This window comes from Cucumis melo, chromosome 7 (assembly GCF_025177605.1).
Source record: "Cucumis melo cultivar AY chromosome 7, USDA_Cmelo_AY_1.0, whole genome shotgun sequence".
Lineage (NCBI taxonomy): Eukaryota > Viridiplantae > Streptophyta > Magnoliopsida > Cucurbitales > Cucurbitaceae > Cucumis > Cucumis melo.
This window is the reverse complement of record NC_066863.1, coordinates 3,733,350-3,745,810: the sequence shown is the minus strand read 5'-3', so window position 1 is coordinate 3,745,810 and position 12,461 is coordinate 3,733,350. Positions and strand designations below refer to the sequence as shown.

General features: G+C 31.9%; 1 protein-coding gene across 1 annotated transcript; it reads right to left on the bottom strand.

Annotated features, from left to right (window-relative positions):
• Nucleotides 1-653: 653 nt before the first annotated feature.
• Nucleotides 654-11,712, bottom strand: LOC103501833 (probable leucine-rich repeat receptor-like serine/threonine-protein kinase At3g14840). Its single transcript, XM_008465549.3, has 24 exons — nucleotides 11,511-11,712; nucleotides 11,223-11,406; nucleotides 8,641-8,712; nucleotides 8,464-8,532; nucleotides 8,309-8,380; nucleotides 8,137-8,208; nucleotides 7,946-8,017; nucleotides 7,773-7,844; nucleotides 7,614-7,685; nucleotides 7,457-7,528; nucleotides 7,303-7,374; nucleotides 6,236-6,307; nucleotides 5,461-5,526; nucleotides 4,968-5,021; nucleotides 4,852-4,887; nucleotides 4,732-4,766; nucleotides 3,748-4,127; nucleotides 3,440-3,635; nucleotides 3,193-3,339; nucleotides 2,489-2,607; nucleotides 2,191-2,401; nucleotides 1,846-2,083; nucleotides 1,496-1,646; nucleotides 654-1,246 (listed from the first exon to the last, which is right to left on the bottom strand). Exons 1-24 carry the CDS (start codon nucleotides 11,608-11,610, stop codon nucleotides 860-862), a joined length of 3,021 nt encoding a protein of 1,006 aa, XP_008463771.1. The 5' UTR covers nucleotides 11,611-11,712; the 3' UTR covers nucleotides 654-859.
• Nucleotides 11,713-12,461: the final 749 nt, after the last annotated feature.

Genomic DNA, 12,461 nt, shown 5'->3' with positions numbered 1-12,461 from the left:
TACAAAACAAAACCAAATCATTTTAGAATTAAGTTAGGAGATTGTAAATTTTGGTAAACGACAGCTTTTATCTTCAGATTGCCTTCATGAAATCTGGTATTTAACCATTTTAAATTATGGTTTTTGTCTTATATATCGATCACATTTACAATTAATCTTCTAACTTTAACAAAATTTATTCTCTATAATTTTTTACTTTTATTTTATATATTAACATTCTTCTTCCTCATTAGATAAGTTATAAATAATTTTTAAAAGAATACTTTTACTATAATTGTATGAATGATTTGTGGTGTCTTTTTTCTAAATTGTATAGAGAAGTTTTCGAATTTAAATATTATCTTTCTTTTTTTTTTAAGTTAGAATTTTTCTGCTTGTAAAAATAATTATAAATAAGGAACTTTGAAAAATAAAATATAATATATATTCCTAACAAGATACGTATATACATTACCTAATTGGAGATGATACGCGAACATAATTTAATCAATTTCATGATAATAAGAATCATATCTTTGACTTTGATGATATTTTAGGTCAAAATTTTCAAACATTTTTTTGTTTTTTTTTTTCCCTAAACAAGTTGACCTGCTCCATATTGAAACAATTTAGAAGCTCGGTGAAGCAAATGTTTTAGCTACAAAGGAAGTAAGTAGTTTGAACTTTTAAATTTCAACTCAAAATTCATATAAACATACTAAAACAACTAAGTTCTATGCAAATATACAATATTTGACAAGGGATTGGCCATTGGGCATTGTTTTGCCTACTTTTAAAAGAGCCATATGTAGAACAAACAAAGAACAAGCATAAATTAAAGCATGTGACCAGAATCATTCAGGACAAAGTAATATCAACCCTAGTTCCTATTCTCCAAGAATTTAGAATCCATGTTTATGGGATAGAGATCGCTGGCAGTTGTTGAAGAACCAGTCCAAGGTCCATCCATTGTCAAACTTTGCGTCTGGCTCTCGCTCGTCATTTGCCCTTTCTGGCGATAAATCTGGCTCCACATTGCATTCACATCTTGTTTTGACATGCTGGGATCTGAAACCACCTCCTTCACCGCAACCTTCCCCTCCAACATGCTCACCACCGATGACATGGCTGGTCTGTCGGCAGCAATGACGTTTGTGCATTGGAGGCCAATATTGATCATTGCCATTGCCTCTCTCTTGTTGAAATCAGAACCTAACCGTGGGTCTACAAGCTCTAATAAACTGTCTTTCTCTTTTAAAGTATTAGCCTGACAAGACAGGATACAAAAGAATTCAGTTTGCTAGGACCAATGCCAGGGTTCATTTACAAGTACAAAAATCATGTTTGATAATTTAACAGCTGGAACAGAGAATATGGTTTTATGGAAAACATTTCTCTCACAGAATTAGGATTAGAATGTAACTGAATTGGCTAGGACAAGCTCTAACTCCGTAGAAAAAGTATATTTAACACAATAAATAAGCAGTAGCACGAGTAAAAAATGGTGTTAACTCACATGGTCAAGAAGGTAAAAGCAATCATCCTTTGTTCGAAAACTTGTGTTGCTTCGACCACTAACTATCTCCAATGCTACAATGCCAAAGCTGTACACGTCTGCCTTGTCAGTTAAGTAGCCGCGCATGGCATATTCTGGTGCCATATACCCACTGCAAAATAATGGTGTAATGGGATGAATATTTGGATCGTATATTTGTCAAATAAATTCAATTTAAAGATAGTCCATTCAATTTAAAGATTTTATACGATAACATCTAGGTTACTAAGGTTACTCAATATTCCCATCATTCAGACTAAAAGAGCTTCTCTTTATCATGGGGAAAAATGGATGAAAATTCCACCACTCACAATGTTCCAGCAACCCTAGTGCTGATATGTGTATTTTCTTCTTCGTCCAGCTTGGCCAAACCAAAGTCAGAAATCTTGGCATCCAGATTTTTATCGAGCAGAACATTGGTAGCTTTGATGTCCCGGTGAACGATCTTAAGTCTTGACTCCTCATGAAGGTATGCTAAACCTCTGGCTATACCAACACAAATCTTTTGCCTAGTTGGCCAATCCAATTTCAATTGAGATTCTGCAGGTCCTACAGTATAACAAATTCGAAGAGATGCTTATTACATCTATTAATGTCATCACCAATATATTTAAAAAAATTGAAGATTGTCAGAAGTAGCAAGGAAATATTTTTACCAAATAAGGCTCGAGCAAGGCTATTGTTTTCAAGATACTCATATATTAGCAAAAGTTGATTTCCTTCAATACAACATCCATAAAGCTTCACTAGATGAGGGTGCTGCAATGCAGATATCATGCCTATCTCATTCACAAATTCACGATTTCCTTGCTTTGATTTGGAAGAAAGTTGTTTCACTGCAATTATGGTGCCATCTGCAAGAACACCCTGCAATTCCAAAAGACAAAACTTCAAACCAAAATATAAAATTATGAAAGAAGAAATGAAATAATGAAATCCGACATATAGTAACACCTTGAAAACAGGACCAAAACCACCTTCTCCAATCTTATTGGCAGCATCAAAATTGTTAGTGGCATCTCTGATTTGTCTTAATGAAAATGAACCTGTTCCAAGATCTAGACCCTTCAACTCTGCAATATGGATAAATTTAAGTGAAAAATAATCAGTTCCCATAATCACTCCCATTACCTCATATGTGTACAATCTTAAATCACCAATTCAATCCAAAACCTTAAGCTAATGAGTAAAGATAAATTTAATTATATATCATAACACTCCCCAACTTGTGGATTCTAAATATGAATAAGGCCCAACAAGTGAAAATGAATATTAAATGGGGAGGAAACAATAACACAAAGGCTTGAACACAGGACCTTCCTAGACCACCTGCTCTAATATCATCTTAAATCACCAATTCAACCCAGAAGCTTAAGCTAATGAGTGAAGGTAAATTTAATTATATATTATAATACAAAATCTCCAACGAAGTTGCATCCTTTTTAATGACCAAGATTGCCCTATTCAGCATAACTTGAACTGATTTTTCTATCAGAATAAAAATGAGGATGTTTTCAATATAAGGACAATATGTGTGATGCATTAACATCCACAACTTTGCCAATGTAGCTAAAGTTAGAACTGAAAGACAGGTTAAAAGAAAATGCTGCGTTCAATTAATAACACTAAGAATTTCACAACACATGCTTTGAAATTACCTTGCTCGAGTGTGCTTGGCTTTCTTAGACAGCCTCTCCACCACAGCACTCCAAGAACCAAGAGGATAACAAAGACCACGGCAACCACAATTCCAGCCACTGCACCGGCAGAAATGGCATTTCCACCTTCTGATGGTGGCTCAAAGTCTTCTTGGAGTGAAGAGAAACAATAATCAAATTCGTTGATAACTTTGCAGGAGACTACATGGCTCTAATGATCTTAAATTGAAAAAATGAGTCTACCTACCAGGATCAACAGAAATGGCAGAAATTAAAGGACCATAAACTCCTCTTACAGGGATTGCATTTGACCCCTTCCCAGCCCAAAATAGGCGGATTTCTATAGTACCATTAGTCACAGAAACTGTGAATTTCTTTACAAAAGGTTTGCCAATTCCACCTGCAGCATCTGCAATATTAAAATCCTTCAACTCCAGCTTTCCCTGCAATATTGATACAATCAAGGAACTTTCACGACATCGAAGTAATCAGTAAGTTTGTTGACAGCAGAAGCTAACAATAGACATCAAATAAGATAATTTTCTATTAATTTACCTGAACATAGACATCAAATAAGCGTCTGCCAAGGCTTCTATATGTTTCATCATTAGTAAATGCTATCTCAGCAAAATGGAGACTTAATGTGTAGTTTCCAGTACCCAAGCAATATGCATAATAGGTAAGAGAGATTGGAGAAATGCGTGCCCTGACGTACAATTCAGGATTTGGCATCGAGAGAGCAGATAAGTTTAATGCAATAAAATCATCTGGTGAGCGATCATCGTCCATAAAAGTACCAGTGTTGCTATATCCCCAATTGCTTCCACCTTGAGAAAACACTGATGATGTTCCAGTGTTTGTGTCTGCATCAAATTTGGTTGTTCCGTTGATCAATTCTTCTTTCCCGCCACAGTTGATATGGACAGAGTACCATGCTGCAAGGAAAACACCATATTGGTTATTATTGAAGGAAATATCAAATCAAATGAACAAAACTGATTAATGTATTCTTGCGGAACTGTTATTAAACATTTCAATGCCACCCTACTCTCTTCTTCTCCTTCAAACAGAAAACCCACCCCAACCGCCACTTGCCATCTCCACCACCCTATTTCTCTTTGATGAATATTGAACAGATCCAAAACAACTGGAGACTCCATAATTCCTTATTACAATTCTACATTATCTTATATGAATAAATCTAAATTAGCAAATTAATTATTAAAACTCCTACAAGAAAGATTATCCGCTTCAAGGTCAAACACTCAAAGTAAGAAAATAAAGGGTAAAATGCACTTTTAGTCCCCAAGGTTTGAATAGACATGAACTTCAAACCTCAGGGACCAAAAGTGTACTTTACCCTAAAATAAAATAAAATACCTAGGACTCGATTGTTCAATTTTGAAACTTAAGGACCAATTTGAAGCAAACTTCAAACTTTAGAGACCAAAAGTGTAATTTTTCCATTTAACTTCTAGTATTTACCATTTTCACAATTTCTCTAATCAAAACAAGGAAGAAATCTAGATGTCAACTCACTTTTTTGACAGGAGCCTAAACATGAAACTGTTCCACTGCAAAAACAAAAAGAAACTCGGTGGTCATTTTTAATATTAGACAACTCAAACAAGTCAATTCAAAGATTAGAGAAAAACTTACGAATTATTGTCCTGAGAAGAGCTTGCAAATAGGTTTCTGCATGGCAAAAGAAAGATTGGATAGGGTATTTCTCACCATTTATAAAAAAAGCTGTATAAGAATAGAAGCATACTTACAAATTTCGTGATTGGCAACCAGTGTTCTGAGTAAATTTGTTATAAGAGAGATCACTAAAAAAAAGGAACAATAAGATTTATTATTTTCAAGGTAGCAAGAATAAAGATTTTCCCTTCCCCAACATCCTAAGAAAACAAAAAACATTGAAAGTTTAACCATATCCACAAACTAAAAGTCTATACTACTGTTATCTTTTTTCTTAAAGAACATCTTCAAATTTCAATTATTCATTAAAAAAAATCTAAAAAAACTAACTAATCATCTACAAAAAAAAAACTCCATTTTGTCACTGGAAAGAGAAAAGGTCGTGTAAAGCACTCAAGATCATTTTACTCCTTTTCCCTTTCCAAGGATTGATGTGATTAGATATTATTTGATTCCTCTCTTTCTGAATATGTTTCCTTCATTTCGAAATGTCTGCTCATCCCTTTTCAGTTTTAGCACCTCACATACCAATTCATGTAACCAGAAAGCATTTGGAAAAGAACTTACATGCTTTTTCCTTGATTTAGCATCCAATTGGGCACTGATCCATTTAGCAAGTTTCCAGCAAGAAATCTAAGCAAGAAAATATCAGATTAGTAGTGCAATTAATCGGAGATTTTGACAATAAGTAATAAAACAATCCGAGATATCATCACACTCAAACATTTTACACAATATCAAAATATATACATACATATCGAGTTCAGTAGGTAAACTACACATTTACCTTTATACAACGCAAATTACACATAACATCCTGTATTTCAATTAGATTAACTTTAGAACAAATGCACAACAAGAAAAAGATACACGTTTATCTATTTCCCGAAAAGCTTAGCAAAGCCACCTTTTTCAAGAGTTCTTATGTTCTACTTGCAGCTTGTGTAAGCTGTGGACATGAGTACCATACAATTCTTAAACACTACCGGTAAACAGCAGCTGTATATTTTACTAGGAATGGGCATTCCTATTTCAGGCTCTAGCTCCCTTGAATTTCACATAAAACTTGATCCTTTATTTCTATAAGTACCATAAATACTACTATCGGTTCATATTCTGGCTGTTTACACAAGACCAGGTTCAATTCAGGCCATTATTCGTAGTCCTACTGTATATTAGAAGGTTATCATTCAGGTAATTGCCAAGTTAATTTTCTACACCTATTCATAGAAGAGCGAGCGAATTTCAGCCATTGATCAAGGTTGGCTTATCCTCCTAGTTATGTAAAGTGACTACCTACGGTTTAAATATAGAATTTCAAGTTTCTCATTACAATACTTACATGCTCTCTACTTTTTTCAACGCTTCAAAGCTGAGAGGTATCGGTCCAGTAATTTTGTTGAAACTAAAGTCTCTGCAGAAGAAATTGAGCAAAACAAGAGCGAAAAAGTATTGTCAAAGAAAAGTAAAGAATAAACAAATAAACAACGTGGTCAATAAATTTGTTCCCAGCATGGACAGATTTGGATTTTGGATATGTAAAAATGGCACATGGAAACTTTTATCAACGCAGAAAAGGAAATTTTTTATTTAACATTTCCTGTAAAGCCATGGTACAAAAACAACATTACTTAATGGAAAATATGAACTCCTATTTTAATTTTGGGTTTCTGAGATTCATCTAAGTCAAGTAATTTCTATTTATATTGAAATTTTCTTTGAGTAGAGAAAAGGAGAGAAATTACTTGAGAAGTGTGCAAACTTTACTTCACTATTAGAGTAAGAGTAAAAGTTTCAGCACTATTGGAGTATAAATGTAATATGCTGTGTTAGATTCATCACTTTTGTCAGTCTGTTCAGTCTGGGGCTTTACACATAATTTGCCTCACTTTCAAAGAAAACTTGTCATTCCTTAGGAAACGAGTATCAATTCTTTTTAACTAATAAAAATCTCCTAGTTTCTGGCAAAACAAGGCCATGGTAAAGTTGGATTGATACGTTTATGAGGTGATTTGAGTCAGAGAGGCTGCTGAATACTTTAAAAAAATATTTTTTTATAAAAAAAGTTAGAATAACATAAGCATATATGTCTGTTTTCTTTTTCAAATCGTATTCAATTTTTAGTTCCAAAATTTTTCACTGTGAAACATCATTAAACTTTCAAATTTTCAATAACTGATCCAAGGAAGTTACTTTCAATATTTTAACATAAACTACGGAATATTCTTTAGAAAAAGAAAAATGCAGACATTTGTCTCGATAAGCCTTTTGTGAATTGATTTTCGGCAAAAAGTTAGGGAAATGCAATATTTCATTGCAAGAAATTTAGAATATCTTCTAAAAATTCATGAGACTGCGATTAATCATGATATGGCATCTCAACGGAGTAGAAAGGAAAATTTTACTGACAATGTTTTCAAGGCTGTCAACCCAGCAAGATTGTCAGGCAGCATCCCAGTTATATTGCAACTCCTTAATATCCTATAGATAACCAAAAACTAAATTAGAAGTTGGGAATAAGTACATGGATGTCTTCAAGTTTTCACAGAGGGATTAAACTTACAGGGTTCTCAACTTTGTCAAAGTACTAAGTGGTGGAAATCGCGATGAACCTCCATTCAAGTCACTGATTCTCCTGCATTTTTCAACTCAAATGTGAATAAATAGAAACACTAAGTACTTATACTTACAAGACAAAAAGGAATGTGAAGCAAACTAACACATCAGTTAATTTTGTCAAAAGTCCAATTTCAGAAGGAATTGGCCCACTCAACCCGCTTGCCTGAATAGCTCTGTAACAATTAAATTAGTTGAATAGGAATTATTAGAATAGAAACCAAGAAAAATATAGATTAGCTAGATTAGAGAAGATTTCTTACATTTTTCCAAGATTCGTCCAATTCTGAAGAAACGTAGGTATTGGTCCTCTAAAGTTATTGTCACCAATTCGACTGCAATGTTACAAGGAGAAGTTTTTTTATGAATTAATTAATTCATTTAATCAAAATCATACAAACAAAATTAAGGGTGAAAGAAGATTTCAAACTCTTACAAATCCGTTAATGTCGTTATCCTAGCCAGTGAAGATGGGAGCTCCCCAGAAAAGTTGTTGGAGGTAAGAAGTCTGGGTTACATTACAACAAACAAACAATAGTAGTTCAGAAAAGAAAAAAAAAACTATCAGAAAGCTCTCCTGAATGCCCAAATCATAACAACTAGAGACAATTCAACGAGGGATCTTACAATCTTGATAAGTTGGCCAAATTCCCAAGTTCTAGAGGTATATTTCCAGAGAAATGATTCATTTCCAAAACCCTGAGCAATGAAAGCAGTAACATCAGTCTTCTACATACATACAACAACTCATTCAAAACCCAAAATGGGAAACAAACAATTGAGGGTTACAAGAACTTACAACTCTTGAAGAGTGGTGATGTTTCCAATCGCTTTTGGGATTGGACCTGTCAATCGATTTCCAAGAAGGGAACTGCAAAATTACCCATAAACATAATAAAGCCATATGAATCACTGATAAACCCCATATCACAGAAATATAGGGAAAGGAAATACATTTTGAGAATCTTGGTTGAACCCCATTCTGGAGGAATTGGACCGCTGAGATAGTTGCGGGTAAGATCACTGAATTAACAGAGAGAACAAACAAGGGATTGGATTATGATAATGGGCCATTTGATTAAGGATCAAATGAGAAAAGACGATAGAAATTAAGCAAGAAAAAGTACGTACAGTTCTTCAAGGAAAGGCAACCTCACAATTTGCGGTGGCAGAGTACCTTGAAGGCTCTGCGCCTTGAGAAGACTGCAATGACATGCATCAAACTCATTAGTTCATTCATCAATTGATTTTTTAAATTCATACTTTCCAAAGTGAAGAAATATTAAATATAATGTTAAATTATTACTTTAACTTCTTCAGCTTTATTACATACAAAATTAAAAATTTATAGTTTATCGATTAATTTAAAATTGTTCGAATAAGTAAAAAAAATGTAACACGTTTGAAAGTTTAGAAATTAAATAGACGCAAACTGAAGTATAACCAGATCTAATAAAAATCTCCCAAATTTAGATCTCATCGATATTTTTTAAAATTGCAAATATAGCAATCAAGCTAAAAGTATTAACAAACCAATGTAAAATATTTTACAAATATAACAAAATTTAGACCATATCGCTAATAAGATTCTATCGCATCATTGTTAGATTTTATTATATTTACGATTCATTAAAAATATTGTATACGTTTGATTCTTTTATCTTAAAAGTGCTATTCGTTATGATTTATGCCTACTTTTTGTCTCATCAATAGATTGTGCCTTTTGAGAGGGTACAACCATACATGATGTCCTTCAAACAATTGTTAATCACCTTTTCTTATCATATCAATTAACATTTAACTAAGTCATATTTTCATATTCTAATATGTAGTAATGGGTGGATTTTTTCTTGGATAATATATATACATATATATATTACATATCCCAAGACATGATAAGGTCTCTTAAATTTTAGTATAATGTTTTAGGGTGACTTTATAAGCACAATTAATGATTAAATAATAAGTTTAACAACTCAAAGAAACTATACTTTTTACATTAATAATAATTTAATTTTGTAAAGAAGGAGGAGGCCACCATGTGGACACACAGTTAACCGAGGCTGCGGTCAAATAAGAACCGCGGTTAGTGTCTAACCAAAGACACACAGCCACATCCCATCAAGTAGGACCAAGAATCCTACGTATCATAGTTGACTAGTCAACTATACATATATCTAATATATTAACAACTTTGTATTTTATTTATATGTCCAGTTGTCCATTTGCTAACGTGGGACCATAGTGGTATTGAAAACCCATGAGTTAGTTGGCAAAACAAACGCGCCAGCCGTTTTTTATTTTTTTTATTCTTGACTTTTTTGCTTTACTTTTTTAATTAAAATTTTCACGTTTTGTTATTGATACTTAATTAAATCAAACACCGATTTGTGTTTTTTTTATATATATAATTTAATTCCGTTAGTAAAATTATATTATTCATCCTCAAATAATTTGCAAAATTTATAAGTACTTAGTTCATATCACAAATTTTCCGGTAGATGATTTTAAATTATATTGGTATTTTTAGTTATGATCCAATTGACGATAAAAATAAGTCATGAAAACTTTTGTAATTATGTTAGTAACAATAAGTATGAAAATACAAATTTAAACATTTGATTTTAAATAAAATATATATCAATTACGATGTTAAATAAGAACAATCATAGCACTCTCTCGTGCAATGTTTACAAAATCTAATAATTTTAATTTACAAACCATAAATAAAAGAGAAATTATTATAAATTATCAAACAACTTAAAATATACTAAAATATCGTGAATGTTTATAATTAATAGAATCTAAATTTAGTTATATCTTGTAAATATTTCTATTTATTTTGCTATATTTAAAAATATCCATTCAAAAAATAATAATAATTAAAATGTTGCATTATTTATTTTACATAAACATGTGCATCATTAATAAAACTAAGAGATATTTGTCTTATAGTTTTAAATTATAGTTATCTATATAAAAATAAATAAACAAAATGTCATTCAACCCTTAACGAAAAAAAAATAAAACAAACTATTCGCACCTTACTGAAAATTATAAGATAAAAATTTATCTACATGAGACTATCATGAATCATAAATATTTTGTCCACTTAATATTTTTAACAGATTTTCTTAAAAAAAAAAAAAAAAAAAAAAGCTAAAATTGTACTAAGAGGTTATTTCTTTTAAGTTTTTTGGTTCATACAAAATTTTAAATAAAAAAATGGAATAGACTAAAATATTAAAAAATAAAATAAAGCCAACTTCATATGATAACGATATTAGTTTTGAAATTCATGTTTTATTTTCTTTTCATAAATTTCATATTGTTGTTCATACATCTACCAAACACTTCTGCAAACTAATTTTATTGGTTTATAAAAATATGATAACAAAAAAAGAAAAAGTAAAGAAATTTTTTTTTAAAAAAAAAAAAAGTTGAAATTTAGAAGTTTAATTTTAAAAAAAAAATGGTGCGAAAGTAGATTTGTAAATATGTAATTCGAACAAAGCTAGAACCGTATTGAAACTTTACACAATAAACATTGAAGCATCAATTTTTACATACCTGTAAAAATTATTGAAATTACATAAATTTGAGAATTCCATTCCTATCCCAAATCCAAGTGATTTTTACGATTAAAAAAACGTCATGATTGATATCTAAAAAGTTTGACGAAGAAAAAAAGTGAAAAAGGAGAGAGAACGTACATGTTAGTGACGTGACAGACGGTATTATTTTGGAAGTTGCATTTGCAAGTGACGTTATTATCAAAATTAGTATCGAATTGATTCGATTTCGATATCCAACCACTAGCAACGCCGCCGCATGGATCCGCCGTGAAATCCCAGTCCGTCTTCCCTAATGTTCTTCCGATTTCCTCCAATGCATCCACTGAAATAATTAATCTCAAATCAAAACCGACTCCTAAAAAAACTAAAATCACATACAGTTTTTCTTCCAGATCTAAGTCCGTTACGTCCTATATGCAGCGTTACCTTCGTCGGGCGGCAGCCGAGTGGCGGCGGAAGTGAAGGTTATGGAAAAGCAGAGAGAATATGAGAGGAAAACAACGGCGAGAAACCGAGGCAACAGCATCGCTCGACGACGGTGGGATTTGGATGTAAAGAGTACCGAAGAGGAGAGAGAGGAAACTGAGGAAAGGATGAAATGAAAACTGAATTTAATCTCTTTGTTGGGGATCACTGAAGGTCGAATTTAAAAACCAAAGAGAGAAACAGACAAAGTCAACTTCTACTCTCTTCCCTATGGCCTATAACTTTAACCATTGGTTTATTACTACTCCATAACTTTTAACCATTTTTACTAATTAAAAATAAATATGAAATAACAAAAAAAAAAAAAAAAAGTTCAAACTTAGTGTTAGAAACTAAGGTATAAATAAAACTAATTAAAAAAACTAGAATTATCCACGCATGGGTCAATTTTTTTAGGGCGTAAGGATAAGTCATTTCCGACCAAATTGATTATGATCAATTTAGTTGTTAGTTAATCGGTCAATTTAAATTTTTTGATTTTTTTTTAAATAGTTAATGTTCAAATTGAACCCAACATGAAAGAGTACAAACTGATTGTTGTCGGTCGAGTCATTTTAATCTTTTGAATCTTTTTTAAATAGTTAATATTTAAATTGATCCCAACTATGAAAGAGTCCAGATCGATTGTTGTCGATCAATCGGTCAATTTAAACCTTTGAATTTTTTTAAAATTGTTGTCAGCTTAAAAATTTCCCAACTCAAACCCAACCGAACATCTCTATATCTTTTACCAATTGCCTTCAATTTGATGGGTTTAATATGGTTGGCCGACTCGATTTTTCGGTTTATCATACTTTACTCACTAGGCATTTTTTTAAATGAAACAACTATTGATGTAATTATATTTCTTTTTTCAAGATATGCAACTAATTAAATTGTCACAACTCACCA